The 24,087-nt window shown below is 38.6% G+C and overlaps 1 protein-coding gene across 4 annotated transcripts in view; it reads right to left on the bottom strand.

Annotated features, from left to right (window-relative positions):
• Positions 1 to 409: 409 nt before the first annotated feature.
• Positions 410 to 24,087, bottom strand: part of ART3 (ADP-ribosyltransferase 3) — a 37,878-nt gene continuing 14,200 nt past the window's right edge. Inside the window, exons 3-11 of one of the 4 annotated variants that reach the window (XM_032633453.1) lie at positions 9,974 to 10,006; positions 9,084 to 9,116; positions 8,048 to 8,077; positions 6,187 to 6,219; positions 5,539 to 5,571; positions 4,881 to 4,913; positions 3,565 to 3,597; positions 2,190 to 2,219; positions 426 to 556 (exon numbers count right to left, since the gene is read on the bottom strand). In XM_032633453.1, the coding sequence (XP_032489344.1) occupies positions 426 to 556; positions 2,190 to 2,219; positions 3,565 to 3,597; positions 4,881 to 4,913; positions 5,539 to 5,571; positions 6,187 to 6,219; positions 8,048 to 8,077; positions 9,084 to 9,116; positions 9,974 to 10,006 (389 nt within the window). Of the gene's footprint in view, positions 557 to 2,189; positions 2,220 to 3,564; positions 3,598 to 4,880; positions 4,914 to 5,538; positions 5,572 to 6,186; positions 6,220 to 8,047; positions 8,078 to 9,083; positions 9,117 to 9,973; positions 10,007 to 24,087 lie in introns of all 4 variants that reach the window. The other 3 variants (XM_032633454.1, XM_032633455.1, XM_032633456.1) reach the window with 3 other exon arrangements.

Here is a 24,087-nt window from a genome sequence, read left to right as displayed (position 1 = left end):
CTGAAATTATAGCTAATAAAAGTCTTATTGAATTAAATCAGAAGTATACAGTTTTTGGCAATCGTAAGATTAATATCGAAATAAGTGAAAAATGAATTCTTTGACATCTGGGTCAGCTACCTGAATTTGCTAATTACATTAATATGTAGTTCTCATTTTATCGAATGACTGGCCAACAAGTGAAAAATACATCATTCCTTTTGATGATTTCTGTGGGATGCCTGTAGCATATTTCAAGTAATAAAGAATGTATCAAAAAGCTAGTCTGTCTTGAAACTTGTTTACCTTGAAATTATCAGAATCTTAGTGTTTGAAAGTATTGAAGCACAAACATCTCTGTACCGTTCTGTACTAAAGCACTCGAGTCTAATAAATAAATAAATCAGCACCCGCCCCCCCCCCCCACAAAAATTAAAAAGAATGTATCAGACTACAGAGCAACAGAGATTTAGAGCAGAAACACTGATTAAAATGATGAATGTCCCAAACGGTGGAAGGAGCATTTTGCCAGATGATGCGGAGGTATGGGTTTTGGGACCTGGAACTGGACCTGGAGCTGTTAAGAAGAAGACATAGTCATTGACACATGTCATTTTTAGTATCAAGTTTCATCCACCTACACCATATATCCTGAATATGTGAACATTCAAGGTTGAGTTTTACATGAAGTAACTCTAACCAGGACAACTTTAAAATAAATATAGTTCATTACAGATTTGGGGCTGTATTTTCACATATATCATCAGGGTGTGCTGATCTAGGTTTTATCTAAGATTTCACAGGCTTTTAGTATCTATGTAGACAAGGTAGTTTTTTGTTCAAGTTCTCTAGAATTTCTTGGCAATTTAAAATTTTCATTTTCTGTATATGCAAGATGAAGTTTAATTCTGTGTCTTTTCTATTTCAAGACAGTATATTTCATATGCATATTCTACCAATATACAATGTAATATTTTACAGTGTAAAAAATTGCATTTTTTAAACAGCCCTGCAAACTGATAAAAAAATTTTTTTTCCCTCTATACATAAAACACTACTCTGGAGAAAACTGCTTCCCTTTCACCTGAACTAGTGGAGAGAGGTACAGTGGAGTCCAGGTACAGCCATCTCAGGATGGTCTGTTTCACACTGCCCTTAACTCAGATATCTGACTTCTGGCTGTGTTTTGGTTTAGACTGTACAAGGGAAGACTGATTGGAAATATCCAAATGGGATCACCACTCACATAAGTGAAACCAAGAGAAATAACTAGTAAATGTTATAAAAACCTTCAACTCATAAATTTACTTGCCATAGTTATAAATGCGCAGTTATATGTATACAGGTGGGGAAAACGGACAAGCAGATGCACTCATGCATTAGTTTGTTACTAGAGAGCAGTGGTTCTCAAGGGGGCTGCATTGCCCCCTAAGGCAGTTTGGAAATTTGTCAGAGTATATTTTTGATTGTCACGGCACTGGGGTGGAAGTAGAGGGCTAGTATTCTGCAGTGTTCTCGACAGTCTTGCACAATGAAAAATCGACCCCCTTGCACATAAATTTCAAATGCACTGCTAGACGTATATGTTAAAAACCTATTTATAATGCTCAAACCCAGAACCTAAGTTTTACATATATGCAAAATATTTTTGGATAGTTTTAATAAACACTGGTTTCTATTCTAGTGCCCCTGGTACTTCTTCACTTTCATTTTCTTATATTTGTAAAGAATAGCTTCCAATCCTCTCTCTTAAATCCAGATTTCTCTGTGTAAATAAATACAATCTACTTCATGACGTCTTCTAGAATAATCTAGGCATTTACATATTGAAATGTATATAATTTTGTTATACAGTTAGGACATTATATTGATTTTTTTATGGTGCAAGTGGGACTTATTTATGAATCTTATTTCAGGATACCTTTATAAAATATTTGTTCTAAAGAGCGAGAATTGGGTTGCAGGGTTGAGAACCATTGCTCGAAAAAGTACAGTCTATATACACAGTTGAAAATGAGTGCTTAAGAAGCAAAGTCAAGTTGCACCCCCCCCATTTGCACATACAAGCATTTGGATATGACATTATACTCTGTTATGATGCTTTAAACTCTTGAGATTTTGTTCCTTTTATTGAGAGAAAATAAATTTCTCAGTTTTTCTGTATTGCAGAAACAGACATTTATCAACTAAGGAAATGAGATATTTCTTACCAGGACTGTTGATATCTTGACTTCTGTCTTCTAAAATATAAACAGATTTTGAGTTAACTGCATTGTATACAGATTTATCCCAAAGAGAAAAATCTGATTAAATGATTAAGCTAATTTGGTTATCTCTGCGTGTGGGACTGAGGGGCAGGGCATTAGTTTTAGAGGTATAGGTGGGACTGGGGGAAGGGTTCAGTGTTTAAACATTTGCATGCTTTGAAATTTTTTACCGTGTGTGTGTGTGTATGTGTGTGTGTGTGTGTGTGTGTGTGTGTGTGTGTTTCCATTAAAAGAAAGGTTAAACTTTGTTAAAAAAGAAAAGTCTTTTTTCTACATGTTGAACTCAGATTCCCAAGCACAACCATAGCACTAATCATTTACTGAATGCTTACTGTGTGTCACGCGTTGACCAAATGCTTTATGTACATTATTACCTTTACTTGTTACACTCCTAGTAGGTAGTAGAGTTATCCATATTATACAGAAGTTCCCCCAAACTTGCATAAAATCACAGAGGTAATCAGTGGTAGCAATGCCTGCTTTCAAACCCTCTGCTCTTACTTACTATGCTATTCTAACTCCAAGTGTGTTAGCATTGAAATATTACAATATTGCCATATTCTGACGGCTTTGAAGCCAAATGCCAATTCTAGGAGCCCAGGTTAGAGGTGTATTTTCTATAACTACATCTAGCTGGAAGACAAGTGTCATGTGACAGAAAATGAACAAAACTTGAAGAGTTTGGGTCTTGACTGTCTCATCCTAGCCTTTGACAGGTTCCTTAACTTCCCATATTCCATGTTTCCATCTCTGAAACGGCGATAACAATATTTCTTTTATTGGATTATATGAGATCCTGTGTAAATGTTTTGACACCACTTTTTAAAAAGCCTGCACTACACACAGCTTTCTAGGAGAGGGCACAATACAAAACAGTCCCAGCAAAACTGAGTGGCCTATTTGTTGGAGGACATAGAGATAAAGGGCACAGAATGGATGGTCCTACACTGTACGGTTCTCACACACACCTCTTTGATGATGCTATTCCTGTAACTACAGATTCTCTCACGGTAGCCTGCGCACCCTGGGAAGCCTCCTGTCCCATTCTGGAATAGACAGGCGCAGCGGGAAGCCAACTGTCCCAGTTTCAGGTCAACTGCCTTTTTCTCTGCCTGACCCAGGGAACCACGATAGCAGTCTGCTGCACACACTGAAGGGAGTTCTCAACATTTCCCCCTCTGGCTTGCAGCCTGGGGTGTCAGAAGCTGTGCAGCTCAAGTGTCCTCTCCCCATCCCCCTTAAGATGGAGCTAACTGAACGATTATGGTAAAGGACTCAGAACCCCAGGTGCCTCCACCCCCAGAAAAGAAGTTATTACCAGGTTTTTCACCCAGTTGTAACATTTTTATTCCTAAATAAAAAACAGATTTTCAGATGATAACAAAGGCATCTACCATTTACTACTATTTTAAAGCACCATTCATTTTGCCAGTACTTTTATCTCATTAGGACTTTAATCAGTCTTGCAAGACAGAAATTTTCTTCATTGTACAGATGTGGGAGCAGAGGTGCAGAAAAGTGAAATAAATTTACCTCTACACAAAGTTACCCAGAGGAAAATGGCAGAGGAGAAACTTCATGAAGTTGGGTCTGTCTGTCCACACGGACCAGACCGTGTTCACCCTCCACATGCAGCCGGGGCGCCTAGTAAGGTGCCAGCGAGAGTACTATGCAAACTCAGGTCCCGCGAGCTGAAGAGATGTAGACACACAAAGTGTGTCATCAGTGTCATGAGAGGTTCACTTCAAAGTCGCGGCCAAGTAAGTCCAACAGTTCCAATCTGGGTGAATATAAAAAGTATTGCTGGAACCTCTCTCTCTGGGTCTGTCAAGTGCTTTAGATCATGAGTGGGGAACGGCTGTTTCTGTACACAGCACACATTATCCAAAGGCAGCAACGTGAGGCAGACTCAGTACTGTGTGGATGGATGTCATTTAGCAGATGCCAACAATCTAATTTCCTTAACAGATGATCATTCCATAATAACAAAACCTAACACAAATTATTTTCAAAACACTACATGAGCTCGGAAGCAGGACTGAACCATTAGATAGGGGCTTGCGCCCTGAGATTTTGTGTTTTTATAGTCCTTACAGATAGCCCTATAAGGTAACATGACACGTGTTAGCCACCTTTGAAAGATGACAATTCTGAGGCCTAGACAAGTCTTATTACTGTCCATAGCTCTCTGGTAAAATATTAGATAATGTCCACTTTTTTTTTTAACTTCTTCTTGTCTCAGGAAAAAAATTAAGTTTGAGGGCCGTTTCATTTTTTTCCTCCCCTGTAAGCGTGAGTTCTGAGGCCCTTTTGACTTGACAGGAGTCATACTGTTCAGTTTCTCTGGCCACAGAAACTCAAGGCCCCACCCTCAGCAACAGCCTCATACTTTTTAAATACCTGCTTTCATGGTTATATCTTGAAGGTAGGTTAAATGTGTCATGATAAGTAAGAGGAACCACAAGTTTTAAGAAACAGGTACTTGGTCATAAGGTAAGAGACCTGGGTCCTTCACTCACTCACGTGATCTTGTTGTGCAAAGTACTTAGCCTCCCTTGCGTATCTAATGGTGACAATTATATCTATGCTCCCCGGATTGGCAGCTTCCTCTCCAGCATGCCTAACATTGCTTACCAGGTAGTGAAAAAGGTTCTGGAGTTTTCATTCCTACGTAAGAAAGAAATTTTCAGTGACTTGCAGTTTGTTCCAGTGAGTACAATTTCCAAACTCCTTCTCGTCTCGTGAACTCAAGAGATACAAGCACCAAAGGTCCCGCTGCACTGTAGTTTCTGGCTTTTTACTTGAAAGTTCTGGCTACATGAACCCTCACTGTGCAAATCCATGCCAAACTCAGAGGAGCCTTCTGCCATGGTGCCTCATTAAGTCTGCCTCTATGCCAGGAGAGTACTATGCTTAGTTACCTGGCGATCCTAGATGCTGAGATGTTATTAGCCAAAGCTAACAGTTAGCTTTTGCATGAAGTTGAAGTTTCTTTTGAGTACCTTTAGCTATAGAATCTAAGGCTGGACTGCATGCATCCAGGTCCCAGCAGCCTTGCCCTCAGCCATGCCCCCAAGCAGAGCTAACTTTCCTGCTCCAGGAAGGCATGAACACTAGGGAGGAAAGGTACTTTTCTACTCTCTTCCCCAGCTAAATCTTTGTAGAATGACCGGTAGGCGGCAGTAAGTGAAATATTAATGAATAATAATGTCATGACAATATTCTCTTTAATACACGGGGGGATCCTTCTCTTCTCATACTTTGGCCAAGAAAGTAAACAAAGCTGTCTTACCAGGTATTTGGGTGGCTTCTTGGCTCTTCACACCTGAAGACAGAAATGAATATTGGTTAGTGTTAATCAACTATCTTGCATTGTTAATGCTCCCTTTGGTCTATACCTCCCCCCATCTTCAACCCCACCCACCCCCCCAAAAAAAGGAAAAAGAAAACAGTAACAACAAAAACACCTTTCAATTGCTCTTCATTCTCTAACGGGACAAAGCCCAGACTCCTTATGGTGGAGTTCAAGAACTTCATTATCTGACCAACCTTATCTTCATAAGGCAGTCAGTCCCAGTACATCGGTTTTTAAATGAAATAGTACTGGGTCTAAGACTCTGCTGGTTTAGCTCTATCGTCATTATAGTTATTAGCTCTGTGATTGCACAGGCTTAATCCCTCTGACCTTCATTTCCTTATTTACGCAAAAGAAATACCTTGTAGGTTTGTAGTAAGTGGTGATTAAAGGTGATACATTATAAAACTGTTCAGTACATTACTGCATGGAACATAATAATCTCTCAATAATTAGAGTCCCTCTGTTTTGACTTAACTTATTCCTCAAACTCTCCATGTCCAGTAACGTCCTTAGTTCTAGGCGTCCTCATGCCTCCTTCTAACCTTGTAGCTAGTCTTTGAGAGTAAGTAGAAGATCACTTACCAGGTAAGACTGTGGACTCCTGGCTTTTCATTCCTGAAGATGAGAATAGGAAATATTTAGTGATAAACGCAGTAAGCTTGGAAATTTAACCTTATATTTATATAGCTATTTACAGTGGAAAACTCTAAAAGCTTTGAGAGATGACCCACTCTCAAAGCTTTTAGAGTTTTGGGGAAAAGGGAAAGAGATTTAACCCACTGGTGCCTAACTTACTGTGAGAACTATGGCTAGTGATCCAGGCACTCTCCTAGATTAAGCAAAATATCTCTTGTTGATTTTTTTTAAGACTCTGACCTACATTTGTCATGATTTATTTTTAAAAATGAAACTTTCATAATCCCAGATATCAGAGCTATTCAGTCTTAATATTTTGGTATATTTCCTGTCTCTTTGCTATATATATATATGTACATGCTCATATACATTTTTTACTATTTTTCTCAGTTTTATTGAGATATAATTGACATAAAACACTGTATAAGTTTATGGTATACAGCATAATGACTTGAGTTACACATATTGTGACAGGATTACCACAATAAGTTTAATTAACATCCGGCATCTCATACAGATACCAAAAAAAAAAGAAGGAAAAAATGTTTTTTTTTCCTTGTGATGAGAACTCGTAGGATCTATTCTCTTAACAGCTTTCAAATACACCACACAGCTGTTAACTATAGTCATGTTGCACATTACATCCCCTGTACTTATTTATCTTATAACTGGAAGTTTATACCGTTTGACATTTTAAAATAAATTTGATAGTATACTCCATATGCTGTTTTTATCCTATCTTTTAAAAAATTTTTATTGGAGTATAGTTGATTTACAATGTTTTAGTTTCAGGTGTACAGCAAAGTGAATCTGTTATATATATATACATATATCCACTCTTTTTTAGATTCTTTTCCCATATAGGCCATTACAGAGTACTGAGTAGAGTTTGTTTTTATCCTTTTTTTATTGTCACTGTATTATAAGTACTTTCTCATATCTTTAGATATTTTTCAAAAACATGGTTTTTAAATTGGTTAGTGTTTCATAGTATGGATATAATTTATTTAACAATACCCAACTGTTGGATACTAAGGTTATTTATAAATTTTGGCTACCATAACGCTGCATAAACATTTCTGTACATATTTTGTACACAAATTTTTATGTTTATTCCCTTAGGACAAATATCTAAAAGTGTTATAGCTAGGTTAAAAGGTATGGACGTTTTTAAGGCTAGTGATACATACTATTGAAACTGTCCTCCAGAAAAGTTCCAACTTATAATCTCACCAGTAATTTATGAGAGTGTTTCTGTCCCAGCACCCTTGAAGAATATCATTTTTAAGAAAGACAAAAAAAAATTGGGAATGAGTCATACTTTGGAATATACTAAATAATCAGATGGATATAGCTAATAGCATTTGTTACTCAGATTGCTAAAAACAGAAATATATATACATATATAAAATCATTTTAATTTAGGAAAAAATGCCATTTTTTATGCTCCTGATGAACACCCTATGTTACAGAGTTTGTGGAATAATTAGTCACACCTTCCTCTATCCATGTAACAGCTAGCCTAAAGCAGAAGATAGTAAATTCTCTAGAACTAGTTTCTTATGTCATGTCTCTAACTGCTCCGCTGGGATGACCTATGGATTTTTAGATAGGAGACAGACAGAGCTGCTGGGTCGTCCTTATAAAGAAGGATATCTGGAACTCAGGAGCGTCTCTTATATACCAAACTAGTAAGCTAATGTGGGTTCTGCCTTCTTCCCACTTTTCCTTACCATGCCCACCTGCTCCCACCCTCAGGAAGCTGTCTTACAAATGTAAGCCCCTAGAGTTTATGAAAATGTCTTACCAGGGTCTTCAAGTTTCTGGTTTTTCACACCTAAGTTACAAAAAGAAACTTACCAGTTTTAACGATAGAACAAAGTAATTGGGAGTTACCACAGTTGGAACAGAACTATTTTCAGGTAATTATGGCCATAAAGATCCATCTGATATATCCAATAAGCTAATGCTACTAAATTTAAGTGTCAGCCACAGTCTAGATGCACCTTGGCTAATTGGGCTGGAACATTCTTCTGGACCCTCCTACTAAGAGAAACTGTTATACACAGTAAGTCTCCTAGCGATCTCCACAAGCTAGAAAAATGTCTGTCTTGAAGAGTTAGCTGAAGTCCCTGTGAAGTGACCAGTAAAACTTGCGGCTGCCCTGCCAATAAGAAGTGTTACTAAGCAAGTCCTCAGGGGCATAAAATGCTTCACAAAAGGACAGGAAATATCTTCCAAACGTCAGGTAAACTGCATACTTAAGGAAAGGCCAGATACTTTTCTCTCTTCAATAAAGAAAAACTTATTGTAGCTACATGGGCCAAATACATAACAAGGAACTTAAATGCAAAGAAGTGATTTGGGCCATATCACCGTAAGTGGAAACTTAGGGGCTGGGGAAAGCGTCTAATCACCCGGATGTTTTAGTCAAATGATACCAAACATCACCTTACTTGAAAAAGGCAAATGACTAACTTTTTCTACTTTCATCTGGCTGTTTGGTGTCACACAGGCTAATCTCAATGACTGAGAATAGAGCTATACATAAGAGGCCTCAGACCTGTCAAGAGTGCCTAGCCCTTCAGGTCCGCCCAGCCTTACTCCCTAGAATGGTTCCATATTGTTCAGATCTCCAGAGAGCCAACTCTCTCATTTGCAAGGGGGTAAATTTCCCCAGAATGGATTCTTTTTTCCGCCGCATATCTGCCAGGTTACTCCTTCATATGTGCAAAGTACTCTTTTTTGTCAGCTAAGAATTGAATTTGCTGAACAGGAAAGAGCTATTAAACATCCGTGTAGCTAATAAACATCCATTATTTTTAAAAATAGAGCATACTTACCAGAGTTGTAGACACTGATGTGTTGAAAATATTCTGAAATACAAACATGTTTTCATTACATAGTACTATATACTTAGATGTGAATGTCAGGTTCGGTCAAGATACAGGCAAAATATGGCAATATGAGAAATATAAAATTTCAGTCTCAAAAATAAATGGATATAGATTCATTTTAATTACTTTAAGAAGAATTCAAAGAAAAACTAGCCAGGAAGACAGCTAGAAATGGACCCTTATTTTCAACCTATTTAAATAAATCTTCAAAAGGATCCACCCAAAGCATGCATCAGTCCAAGGCATTTCCTGTCAACTTTGGTTCAGATCTTTTGAGCCTAATTTGATAATGTTGTTCCTGACTACTCTTAGAATTCCTGTTCACCTTCCCAAATCTTCTCCATGGTCCTCTAAGAGAGACTATTTTTGTTATACTCTCCATTTTTCCCTGAGGAAGAGGAAACAGACCACATTACCGTTCTGTCTCCCCAGTCTTTCCCCTGATGAGGGAAGGAATCCTTCATCAGTCTCCCAAATATTACTTCCCAAGATGTCAAAACAAAGGAATACAAGTCTAACTCTGTGCATAGGAGTCATGGAGGGGTATTCAGGAGTCAAAGTCCTGTAATGATAGGCTAGGGTCAGAGTGGCATGGTCCCTGCCTGCGCAAGGCAAATGCAATGCTTGAGAGAACAGCCACAGGCAAGGCTGGGATAGGCTTAGGGTGGGCTCCTGTACCCTCCCCCTGAAAAGGTAGTAGCAGTAGCACAACTCAGCCTTGAGAAGACAATGGCTGACAGTATGACAGTACAGTGGCGTGGCTCTGACCTATTCCTGTGAGAAATAACACTGATAAAATTCCCATTGCAGAGAAAATAGTCTAGAGCATATCTTACCCATGTTCTCAACACAATTTGCAGTTTTTAGTCCTGAAACATAAAGATAAAGTTTTATTAGTTAGACACAATCTACCTTAGTAAAGATTTCAAATTGGTCTGTGCCTATTGGTAATCTAATCTGTCAGCTCCTAGTCTATCAGACTCATAATTTAGTGGGAAGCAAATTATATTTTTGTATTCATAGTACAGTCACCAAAGAGCAGTAGCTCTAGATAAAACATCTAACTTTTCTGGAATTCAGTTCCCTTATGTGTATCTTTTATTGGGAGATTGCTTCAAATGACCTCCAGAGTCCCATCCAAAGCTAACACTTTATTTATGTATTTATTTTTAATAGAACTTTATTGGAGTATAATTGCTTCACAATACTGTGTTAGTTTCTGCTGTATAACAAAGTGAAAAGCTATACATATACATATTCCCCATATCCCCTCCCTCTTGAACCTCCCTCCCACCCTCCCTTATCCCACCCCTCCAGGCCGTCACAAAGCACCGAGCTGATCTCCCTGTGCTATGTGGCTGCTTCCCACTAGCTAACTATTTTACATTTGGTAGTGTATATACGTCGATGCTACTCTCACTTCACCCCAGCTTCCCCCTCTCACAGTACCAATTTTTTTTTGGATTCCATACATATGTGTTAGCATACGATATTTGTTTTTGTCTTTCTGACTTACTTCACTCTGTATGACAGACTATAGGTCTATCCATCTCACTACAAATAACTCAATTTCACTCCTTTTTATGACTGAGTAACATTCCATTGTATATATGTGCCACATCTTCTTTATCCATTCATCTGTCGATGGACATTTTCGTAGGCTCCATGCCTTGGCTATTGTAAATAGTGCTGCAATGAACATTGTGTACATGTCTTTTTGAATTACGGTTTTCTCAGGGTATATGTCCAGTAGTGGGATTGCTGGGTCACATGGTAGTTCTATTTTTAGTTTTTTAAGGAACCTCCATACTGTTTTCTAGTAGGTTTCTGGTGGCATCTTTAGGATTCTCTATGTATAGTATCCTGTCATCCGTAAACAGTGACAGTTTGCTACTTCTTTTCCAATTTGTATTCTTTTACTTCTTTTCCTTCTCTGATGGCCGTGGCTAGGACTTCCAAAACTATGTTGAATAAGAGTGGTGGGAGTGGACATCCTTGTCTTGCTCCTGATCTTAGAGGAAATGCTTTCAGTTTTTCACCATTGAGAATGGTGTCTGCTGTGGATTTGCCATATATGGCCTTTTTATGTTGAGCTAGGGTCCCTCTATGCCCACTTTCTGGAGAGCTTTTATCATAAATGGGTGTTGAATTTTGTCAAAAGCGTTTTCTGCATCTATTGAGATGATCATATGGTTTTTATTCCTTAATTTGTTAAGGTGGTGTATCACATTGATTTATTTGCGTATATTGAAGAATCCTTGCATCCCTGGGATAAATCCCACTTGATCGTGGTGTATGATCCTTTTAATATGTTGTTGGATTCTGTTTGCTAGTATGTTGCTCAGGATTTTTGCATCTATGTTCATCAGTGATATTGGTCTATAATTTTCTTCTTTTGTGATATCTTTGTCTGGTTTTGGTATCAGGGTGATGGTGACTTCGTAGAATGAATTTGGGAGTGTTTCTCCCTCTGCAATTTTTTGGAAGAGTTTGAGAAGGATCAAACTCTTGAGAAGGATCACTGTTGGCTCTTCTCTAAATGTTTGATAGAATTCACCTGTGAAGCCATCTGGTCCTGACTTTTGTTTGTTGGAAGAGCTTTAATTACCGTTTCGATTTCATTACTTGTGATTGGTCTGTTTATATTTTCTAATTCTTCCTGGTTCAGTCTTGGAAAATTGTATCTTTCTAAGAATTTGTCCATTTCTTCGTGGCTGTCCATTTTATTGGCATATAGTTGTTTATAGTAGTCTCTTATAATCCTTTGTATTTCTGCAGTGTCAGTTGTGATTTCTCCTTTTTCATTTCTAATTTTATTGATTTGCGTCCTCTCTGTTTTTTTCTTGATGAGGCTGGCTAAGGGTTTATCAAGTTTGTTTATCTTCTCAAAGATTTTAGATTTTAGTTTTATTGATCTTTGCTATTGTTTTCTTCATTTCTATTTCATTTATTTCTGCTCTGATCTTTATGATTTATTTCCTTCTACTGACTTTGGGTTTTCTTTGTTCTTCTTTCTCTAGATGTTTTAAGTGTAGGGTTAGATTGTTTGAGATTTTTCTTGTTTCTTGAGGTGAGACTGAATTGCTATAAACTTCCTTCTTAGAACTGCTTTTGCTGTGTCCTATAGGTTTGGGGTCATCGTATTTTCATTGTCATTTGATTCTATGTATTTTTTTATTCCTTCTTTGACATCTTCACTGATCTCTTGGTTGTTTAGCCTCCATGTATTTGTGTTTTTTACAGTTTTTTTCCTGTAGTTGATTTCCAATCTCATAGCGTTGTGGTCAGAAAAGATGCTTGATACAATTTCAATTTTCTTAAACTTACGGAGGCTTGATTTGTGACCCAAGATGTGATCTATCCTGGAGAATGTTCCATGAGCATTTGAGAAGAAAGTGTATTCTGCCACTTTCGGGTGGAACGTTCTATAGATATCAATTAAATCTATCTGGTCTATTGTGTCACTTAAAGCTTGTGTTTCCTTACTTATTTTCTGTTTGGGTGATCTGTCCATTGGTGTAAGTAGCATGTTAAAGTCCCCTACTATTATTGTGTTACTGTTGATTTCTCCTTTCACGGTTGTTAGCATTTGCCTCATGTATTGAGGTGCTCCTATGTTGGGTGAATAAACATTTACAATTGTTATATCTTCTTCTTGGATTGATCCTTTGACTGTTAGGTAGTGTCCCTCCTTATCTCTTGTAACAGTCTTTATTTTAAAGTCTATTTTATCTGATACGAGTACTGCTACTCCAGCTTTCTTTTGATTTCCATTTGCATGGAATATCTTTTCCCATCCCTTCACTTTCAGTCTGTATGTGTCTCTAGGTCTGAAGTGGGTCTCTTGTAGACAGCATATATATGGGTCTTGTTTTTTTTTTTTTTTTGCCATACGCAGGCCTCTCACTGTTGTGGCCTCTCCCATTGCGGAGCACAGGCTACGGATGCGCAGGCCCAGCGGCCATGGCTCACGGGCCCAGCCGCTCCGCAGCATGTGGGATCTTCCCGGACCGGGGCACGAACCCGTGTCCCCTGCGTCGGCAGGCAGACTCTCAACCACTGCGCCACCAGGGAAGCCCATGGGTCTTGTTTTTGTATCCATTCAGCCAGTCTGTGTCTTTTGGTTGGGGCATTTAATCCACTTACATTCAAGGTTATTATCAATATGTATGTTCCTATTACCATTTTCTTAATTGTTCTGGGTTTGGTTTTGTGGGTCTTTTTCTTCTCTTGTGTTTCCCACCTAGAGAAGTTTCTTTGGTGGTGCTGAATTCTCTTAGCTTTTGCTTGTCTGAGAAGTTTCTGATTTCTCCTTTGAATCTGAATGAGATCCTTGCTGGGTAGAGTAATCTTGGTTGTAGGTTTGTCTCTTTCATCACTTTAAGTATATCCTGCCACTCCCTCTGGCCTGTAGAGTTTCTGCTGAAAACTCAGCTGATAACCTTATGGGGATTCCTTTGTATGTTATTTTTTGTTTTTCCCTTGCTGCTTTTAATATTTTTTCTTTGAATTTAATTTTTGTCAGTTTGATTAATATGTGTCTTGATGTGCTTCTCCTAGGGTTCATCCTGTATGGGACTCTCTGTGCTTCCTGGACTTGGGTGACTATTGCCTTTCCCATGTTAGGGAAGTTTTCCACTATAATTTCTTCAAATATTTTCTCAGACCCTTTCTTTTTCTTTTCTTCTTCTTGGACCCCTATAATTCGAATGTTGGTGTGTTTAGTGTTGTCCCAGAGGTCTCTGAGACTGTCTTCAATTCTTTTCATTCTTTTTTCTTTATTGTGCTCTTTGGTAGTTATTTCCACTGTTTTGTCTTCCAGCTCACTTATTCATTCTTCTGCCTCAGTTATTCTGTTATTGATTCCTTCTAGTGTATTTTTCATTTCAGTTACTGTGTTGTTCATCATTGTTTGTTTGTTCTTCTAGACCTTTGTTAAACGTTTCTTGTATTTTCTCAATCCATGCCTCCATTCTATTTCCGAGATTCTGGATCATCTTTACTATCATTACTCTGAATTCTTTTTCAGGTAGATTGCCTATTTCCTCTTCATTTATTTGGTCTTGTAGGTTTTTACCTTGCTCCTTCATCTGTGACTATTTTTTGCCATCTCTCTTTTTTTTTTTTTTTTAATGAGTGTGATTGTGTTCCTGTCTTACTGGTTGTATGGCCTGAGGCTTCCAACACTGGAGTTTGTAGGCTGTTGCATAGAGCTGGGTCTTGGTGCTGAGATGAGGACCTCCATGAGACCTCACTCTGATGAATATTCTCTGAGGTGTCTGAGATTTCTGTTATCCCAGTGGTTAGGACTCAGAGCTCCCACCACAGGAGCTGTCGCCCAACCCCCAGCTCATAAACCAAGATCCCGCAAGCCACGTGGGGTGGCAAAAAAAAAAAAAAAAGAGAACAGTAGCAAAGTAAAAAATAAAATTAGACTAGGAAACTAACAGATATGTTAGAAATAATATAAAAATTAAAATATAGATGAAACAACAACCAGAAGATACAACAGTACCACAATAGTAAAAGAGGGGAGGAGGGAAAAGAAGAAAAAAGCAAAAAAAAAGGGGGTGTAAACGCCTTGACTCTGGAGGGTGGGGCCTAAGCAAGGGCAAGGTTTGGGTGTTGGGTGGGGCCAGTGCTCAGGACCCACAGGGCTGGAAAAGGCCCTGGGGTCTGTAGGAGGTGGGGCTTAGGCTCAACGGAACAGAAGGGGCCCAGGCTTGCCCCCTACCCCTGGTCTCAGAGGGTGGGGGACCTCACCTGGGAGCCCAGCAGGTTTCCTGGGCTTGAGTGAAAGGGACAAACGCCTTCCTCTCCTCTCCCGCTCCTCTGGTCCTGGAGGTCCTCTCCTGCCTGCCTCTCCTGATCTCCCCGGACTCCTTCCTATGTCCCCAGGGCCAATGCAGCCGGGGTGGGGGTGGGGTGCTTGGGGGGCAGGGGACTGGCCTGGGAGCTCAGCAGGCTCCTCGGGCCTGAGTGGGTGGGCAATTGCCCTCTGCTCCTCTCCCAATCCTCCTGGAGGGCCCCTCTGCCTGCCTCTCCTGATCTCCCTGGCCTCAGGGGCGCCAACCTGGCCTCCACTTCTCCTCCCCCCTCAGTCCCCCCACGTCCTACCTGTTCACTTGGGGGTTTCTCCCATCTCCTTGGCCATCAGGGTCCCCCATCAGCGGACAGCAGGCACCCTAGTTGTGGGGAGACCTAACTCGGCATCTTCCCACACTGCCCTCTTGACTCTGCCCCCCCAAGCTAACACTTTATGATTATATGATTCGTCTGAAAAAATTAGGAGAAAATTTATCCGTCTGTTTAACAAATTCTCTCTTCAGATACTAAATGTCCTCCTCAACAGTTAACCTAACCCTTTACTATGGCTTGCTAGCAATCAGGGTGGAGCTGAGTGGAGAGAGTCTGGTGCTGACAGCTTCCACCTTGCTGCACTTCCCAGCCTGAAAGGCCTGCTGGGTGGGGCTGCTAGTATTTGCAGTGGCTAGGCACTGAAACTCAGGGAGATGGACCCTGGGAGAGGACTCTGTGTAGCTGTGCAGAAACAGCCCAGAGGGCCTGGGGTGTGATCTGGGCCAAACCAGAGCTCATTGTCAGCGTGCACGGCAGGGCTTGGCTCCAGCAGTCGTCTCTGTTGGTGTGCACAGTATGTGACAGGCAGCATCAGAGAATCACACATGAGGAGTACTCAGATGTTCCTTTCCTGGCAGAAGGGCTCCAGTTCTGCCCACCTCACACAGCAGCTTGGAGCCGCATTTGGGGCAGAGAGGTCCTGGGAGAGCCCTACCATAGAGGCAGCCCCAGTCCCAGGTGGCAACACAATCACCTCGATTCCTGCAGTCACAACACCCCAGCCCCCAGCACCAGCCTAGTACTAGGCAAGAAAGGGATGGGACTCCATGGAGCAAAGACGAGGCCCCACCCAAATCCAGTGCAGGCTCTGGTCACCACAACACCAATCACATGCCCTATCAAGGGGATAACGCTCTGAGGAAAGATGTGGCTAGCATCCATACCAAAAGCAGCCATTGCACCAAAGTTATTGGACTCATACAGTCTACTCGGGAATGCTCCCACATAAAAACCAGCCCTTCAAGACCACAGTAGATAACTGTTTCTCCTAAATTTATAGAGACATAAATTTAAGTAAAATTTAAAAAGCACAGGAACTGGTCCCAGTTAAAAGAACAAGAGAGGGGCTTCCCTGGTGGCACAGCAGTTAAGAATCCACCTGCCAACGCAGGGGACACAGGTTCGAGCCCTGGTCCAGGAAGATCCCACATGCGGCGGAGCAACTAAGTCCGTGCACCACAACTACTTAGCCTGCGCTCTAGAACCCACGAACCACAATTACTGAGCCAGCGCGCCACTACTACTGAAGCCCACGCACCTAGAGCCCATGCTCAGCAACAAGAGAAGCCACCACAATGAGAAGCCCACACACTGCAACAAAGAGTAGGCCCTGCTCACTGCAACTAGAGAAAGCCTGCGTGCAGCAATGAAGACCCAATGAAGCCAACAATAAATAAATTAAATAAATAATTTTTTTAAAGTTATAAAAATTTTTAAATAAATTAAAAAACGAGAGAAATCCTCTGAAAGAACAAACAATGAAACAGACCTCTCCACTCTGCTTGACCCTGAGTTCAAAAAGGAGGTAGTAAAAATGCTAAATGAATTAAGAACGATTATTGATAGAAATGCAGAATCACTATAACAAGGAATTAGAAACTATATAGAGGAGCCAATCAAAAACAACTCAATTACCAAGATAGAAACCAATCTAGAAGCAATGAATAGCATACTAAATAATGTAGAAGAACGAATAAGTGATCTGGAAGATAGAATAATGGAAATCACCCAATCAAAACAAAAGACAGAAAGACAAATGAAAAAAAAAAAATGAAAGCAATATACGAGGTCTATGGGATGATATAAAACGTGCCAAACTTAAGGTCCCACAAGCTGCATGGCAAGGCCAAAATATATATATATATATTTGAAGAAATTATGGCTGAAACCTTCCCAAACCTAAAGAAGGAAACAGATATCTAGGTACAGGAAGCATAGAGGGTCCCAAATAAGATGAACCTAAACAGATCAACACCAAGATATATTATAATTAAAATGGGAAAAGTTCAAGATAAAGAGAGGAATCTAAAGGCAGCAAAAGAGAAACAGAGTCAGTTACAAAGGAACCCCCATAAAGCTCTTAGCTAATTTCTCTGCAGAAACACTGTCAAACAAAGTCATGAAAGGGAAAAATCTGCAACCTAGGATACTCTACCCAGCAAGACTATCCTTTAGGCTAGAAGAAGAGATAAAGGATGTCTCAGACAAGCAAAAACTGAAAGAATACAGCAATACTAAACCTAACCTAAAAGAAATATTGAAAGGTCTTCTTTAAATAGAAAAGAATCAAGAATCTATAAGAAAGGGAAAGTCACAATAGGAATGGCAAATGTATAAAAGGATTGAAGACCACTTAAATAAGCCAGTACACAGATTTAAAAAGATCAGAAAATTTTTGAAAAAGTGTTTATAACTACAATTAACAGCAAAAACATAAACATTAAGATGTAAATCAGGACATCAAAATCATGAAATATGGGGGAGGGGATTAAAATTGTAGATCTTTTAGAATGTGTTTGAACTTATATGACTACCAGTCTAAAGCAAGTAGTTATGGGTTAACATACTTGAAAACAAGGGTAACCACAAGTCAAAACCATATGATAGATTCACCAAAAACAAAAAGAAAGCAATTCAAGCATAATACAAAAGAAAACCACAAAAAGAAAAACAAAAAGAAGAAATGAACAAGGAAGAACTACAAAATCACCTTGAAAACAAGGTTTAAAATGGCAATAAACATATATTTGTCAATAATTACTTTAAATGTCAGTGGACTAAATGCTCCAATCAAAAGACACAGAATGGCAGATTAAAAAAAGAAAAAGAACCTACAACATGCTGCTTACAAGAGACTCACTTTAGGACAAAAGACATACGTAGATTGAAAGTGAGGGGATGGAAAAAGGTATTTCATGCAAATGAAAACAACAAGAAAGTGGGGGTAGCAATATCCATATCAGACAATACAGACTAAAACAAAGTCCATAAGGAAAAGCAAAGAAGGACACTATATAATGATAAAGGGATCAATACAAGAAGAGGATATTACACTCATTAACATATTCACCCAGTATAGAAGCACCTAGATATATAAAACAAATACGAACAGACATAGAAGGAGAAACTGACAGGAATACAGTAATAGTAAGAGACTTTAACACTCTACTGACGTCAACAGACAGATATTCCAGGTGAAATTAACAAGGCAACAAAGATTCTAAATGACACAATAGACCAGTTGGATTTAATTGATATCTACAGGACATTACATCCAAAAAACCCAGAATGCACATTCTTTTCAAGGGTGCATGGACCATTCTCTAGAACAGACCACATACTAGGACACAAAACAAGCCTCAACAATTTTAAGAGGATAGAAATTATTTCAAGCATCTTTTCTGACCACCACAGTATGAAACTAGAAATCAACCACGAAAAGAAAAAAAAGGTAGAAACAAATCACATGGAGACTAAACAACATGCTACTAAAAAAAACAATGGGTTGATGATGAATTCAAAGAGGAAATCAGAGAACACCTTGAAACAAATGACAATGAAAATACAGCCTTACAAAATCTATGGGATATAGCAAAAGCAGTTCTAAGAGAGAAGGTAACAGCAATACAGGCCTTCCTTAAGAAACAAGTCTCAAATAAACAAACTGTCACCTAAAAGAATTAGAAAAAGACCAAACAAAACCCAAAGTCAGCAGAAGGAAGGAAATAATAAAGATCAGAGAGGAACTAAATAAAAATAGAGATAAAAAACAATAGAAAAGATCAATAAAACCAAGAGTTGGTTTTTTTAAAAGATAAACAAAATTGACAAACCTCTAGCCAGGCTCACCAAGAAGAAAAGAAAGAGGACCCAAATAAACAAAATAAATGAAAGAGGAGAAATAACAACCAATAGTGCAGAAATACAAAAAATCAGAAGAGAATACTATGAACAGTTATATGCCAACAAATTGGACAACTTAGAAGAAATGGAAAAGTTTCTAGAAACATATGGCCTGCCAAAATTGAGTCAAAAATAAACAGATAATTTGAACAAACCAATCATTAGAAGTGAAATAAAATCCATAATTTAAAAATTCCCTGCAAACAAAAGTCTAGGAATGGATGGCTTCAATGGGGAATTCTACCAAACATATAAAGAACAACTTATACCTATCCTTCTCAAACTATTCCAAGAGACTGAAGAGGAGGGAATGGTCCCAAATTCTTATGAAGCCACCATCACCCTGATACCAAAACCAGACAAAAGCACTACAAAACATGAAAATTACAGGCCAATATCTTTGATGAATATAGATCAAAAATCCTCAACAAAATATTAGCAAACCTAATCTAACAATACCTAAAAAGTGTCATGCAGAATGTTTAAGTTGGATTCATTCCAGGGTCACAAGGATGGTTCAAATAAGTAAATCAATCAATACGATACACCACGTCAACAAAAGAAAAGACAAAACCACATGACCATCTCAATAGACACAGAAAAAGCATTTGATAAAATTCAACATCGATTCAAGATAAAAACTCTCACCAAAGTGGGTATAGAGGGAACATAACTCAACACAATAAAAGCCATTTACAACAAACCCACAGCCAACATCATACTCAACAGAAAAAGCTGAAAGCCTTCCTGCTAAATTCAGAAATAAGACAAGGATGCTCACCCTCACCACTTCTATTCAACACAGTATTAGAAATCCTAGCCACAGCAATCAGACAAGAAAAACAAAAGGTATCCAAATTTGAAGGGAAGAGGTAAAACTGTCACTATTTGCAGATGACATGATACTCTATATAGAGAACTCTAAAGACTCCACACAAAAACTATTAGAACTAATAAATGAACTCAGCAAGGTAGCAGGATATAAGATCGATATACAGAAATCTGTTGTATTTCTTTACACTAACAATGAATTATCAGAAAGTAAAAGAAAAAAAAATCCCATTTAAAATCATGTCAAAAAAAATTGGAAAAAACTTTTAAGCCAGGAGGTGAAAGACCTATCCATTGAAAACTATAAAACACTGATAAAGAGACTGAAGATGATTTAAAGAAATGGAAAGGTATCCCATGCTCTTGGATTAGAAAAATTAATATTATTAAAATGGTCATACTACCCGAAGCAATCTACAGGTTAATGTAATCCCTATCAAAATATCCATTCCATTTTCACAATACTAGAACTAATAATCCTAAAATTTATATGGAACCATGGAAGACCCAGAATTGCCAAAGCAATCCTGAGGAAAAAGAATAAAGCTGGAGGCATAACCCTCCCAAGATTTCAGACAATACTACAAAGCTACAGTAATCAAAATAGCGTGGAATTGGCACAAAAACAAATAGATCAATGGAACAGAACAGAGAGTCCAGAAATAAACCAACACATCTATAGTCAATTAATCTACAACAAAGGAGGCAAGAACATACAATGGAGAAAAGACAGTCTCTTCAACAAGAGGTGTTGGGAAAGCTCGATAGCTACATAAAAATCAATGAAATTAGAACACTCTGCCACAGCATATACAAAAATAAACTCAAATGGTTTAAAGACCTAAATATAAGACTAAAATTCCTAGAAGAGAACACAGGCAAAACATTCTCTGACATAAATTGTAGCAGTATTTTCTTAGATCAGTCTCCCAAGGCAAAAAAAAAAGAAAAAAATTAAAGCAAAAATAAGCAAATGGGACCTAAACAAACATAAAAGCTTTTGCACAGCAAAGGAAACAATCAACAACAAAAAAAGACAACCTATGGAATGCAACTGACAGGAGTTAATATCCAAAATATACAAACAGCTCATACAACTCAACAGCAAAAAAACCAAACAATCCAAACAAAAAATAGAAAGAAAACTTGAATAGATATTTTTCCAAAGAAGACATACAGATGGCCAACAGGCACATGAAAAGATGCTCAATATCATAATTATTAGAGACAAATAAATCAAAACTACAATGAGGTATCACCTCACACCTATCAGAATGTCTATCATCAAAAAGTCTGAAAACAATAAATGCTGGAGAGAGTGTAGAGAAAAGGAAACCCTCCTACACTGCTGGTGGGAATGTAAATTGGTGCAGCCACTATGGAAAACAGCATGGAGGTTCCTTAAGAAACTAAAAATAGAGCTACCATATGATCCAGCAATCCCACTCCTGAGCATATATCCAGAAAAGATGAAAAACCTAATCCAAAAAGATACATGCACCTCAATGTTCATAGCAGCACTACTTAGAATAGCCAAGACATGGAAACAACCTAACTGCCCATCAATAGATGACTGGCTTAAGAAGATGTGGTATATATATCTATATACCACATATATGCATTATAATATATTATATATATAATATTCCATTGTGTATGTATATGTATAAACACAATGGAATATACTCAGCCATAAAAAAGAATGAAATGTTGTCATTTGCGACAACATGGATGGACCTAGAGAACATCATACTAAGTGAAGTAAGTCAAACAGAGAAATACAAATATTATATAATATCTCTTATATGTAGAAACTAAAAAATAATACAAATGAATCTATATACAAAACAAACAGATTCATAGACACAGAAAACAAACTTATGGTTACCAAAGGGGAAAGGGAGGAGGGGGTAGGGATAAATTAGGAATATGCGATTAACAGATACAAACTACTATATATAAAATAATTAGCAATAAGGATTTACTGTATGACATGAGGAACTATATCCTGTATAACCTATAATGGAAAATAATCTGAAAAAATATATATATATAACTGAATCACTTTGCTGTACACCTGAACCTAACACAATATTGTAAATCAACTATACTTCAATAAAAAAAAAGGAGGAGGGTTAAAAATGGGTAAGAGATTGATCCAGAAATAAACGGGAGAAGACACAAATATATAGAGGGATTGAAAAAGGGAATATAACCATGGATTCAGCAGGTGTAAAAAGACATGAGATTACTGTGACTAGCTTTATGCCAATAAATTTGAAATATAAAACAAATGGACAATTCCTAGAAAAATGTAACTTATCAAAAATAACTCAAGAACAAACAGAAAACTCACATGGTATTATAACTATTAAGCAGTTTAAACTTTTTCCACAACGAAAAATACCAGGATAGTTTGGTTTTTACAGAGTACTAAAGAGAAAGGAGCTGCAAAGAGAAACCCAGAGATCTTCAAAGGGTTTCCAGTACTCAACAAAGTACTGATCAGTTTATACTTGTCTAAGGAAACTACCCAAGGCCAGGGAAAGAACTCAAAGGATGAAGAATAGTGACTATTCCTACTAGCCACACTGGAAAACCTTTTAAGTTGTTATTTTAACAGGGAGCTCTACAGTAAGAAGCCTTGGAAGCAGTTCAGACAACAGTAAATAAAGCCCTCCCAGGAGTTCCTATCTCCTTCAGATCTCAAGAAATTACAGATGTCTGTGACCAAACTCATAGCTGATTGGAATTTTTGGCAACAAGACTACAGCAGTATTTGTTGGCCCCTGCACTTTTGGACACAAGGACTCCTCCCTTTGTAGGCCCTGCTACTGCTAGCCTGTTACTGGGCCTAATGAGACAGACTGTCTCACTAAAAGAAAAGTCAGGGGGCTTCCCTGGTGGCGCAGTGGTTGAGAGTCCACCTGCCGATGCAGGGGACACGGGTTCGTGCCCCGGTCAGGGAAGATCCCACATGCCGCGGAGCGGCTGGGCCCGTGAGCCATGGCCGCTGAGTCTGTGCGTCCGGAGCCTGTGCTCCGCAACGGGAGAGGCCACAACAGTGAGAGGCCCGCGTACCGCAAAAAAAAAAAAAGTCATGATTCTCCAACCTAATATCTTATTGTGCCATGGGTTCTCTTTGAACTAAATTCCCATGAAGTAGGACAAACTCCCAAAAGTTCCATTGTCACATGGAAATTTTACCTCCAGTTAAGGGCCAAACCTGGCTCCTAAAGCCTTAGCCACTTCCGCAAATAAATGGCTGCCCATCCATTAGACCTGCAGTTTCCAAACAGTGGTAGAGGTGTCCCTGCACGCTCTAGCAAATTCACAGGGGTACCAAGGGATATTTTAAAATTTCAAGACAAACACAGCCCGAGTTGATATCTTTCAGACCCTGCATGAACTACTAGCTTTAGTTAGAACACAGTTTCAAAGTTATGTTACATTCTATTCGATAACATCACATATTTGCAAAGCTGGGTTTTTAGCAATTGTTGTGAAAAAAAGCAAGTATATGTGAAAAATCAATGTGGATCAGGAAATAAGGTGGTATCTAATCTGACACCAAGGTTTGAGAAGCTGTGCAGTCAGTGTCCAATAGGCACATACATCCCATTAGCAAGTCACTGTGGTTAAAAATGAAATAATAGTTCTTAAAACTTTTTATATATATTACTTCTTAAAAAACAGCTACTAAGATATTAGGACATAAATATTTATTGAGTTGTTTGAGTTTACTTAATAAATGGAATTTTTAGGCATTTATTTTAGCCTAGGGACACTCTGAAAAAATTATGACAACACTAAGGACACCATGAACCAAGAAAGTCTGAGAACCTCTGCATTAGACAGAACAAAGCCTCACCTACTACTTTATCCAAACTATTGGCTCAATGGGGGCCTTACCTGTAAGACTTCACACCTGAAAAGACAGCTGCCATGCTGTGACAGTCTATGGAGAGGCCTATGTAGTTAGGAACAAGGGAGGCCTCCAGCCAACAGCTCATGAAGAAATAAGGCCTTAGTCAACAACCCACTAGGAACTGAATCCTGCCATCAACCATGTGAGTGA

Source organism: Phocoena sinus, chromosome 5 (assembly GCF_008692025.1).
Source record: "Phocoena sinus isolate mPhoSin1 chromosome 5, mPhoSin1.pri, whole genome shotgun sequence".
Classification (NCBI taxonomy): Eukaryota; Metazoa; Chordata; class Mammalia; order Artiodactyla; family Phocoenidae; genus Phocoena; species Phocoena sinus.
This window is presented reverse-complemented; position numbering and strand designations above follow the sequence as displayed.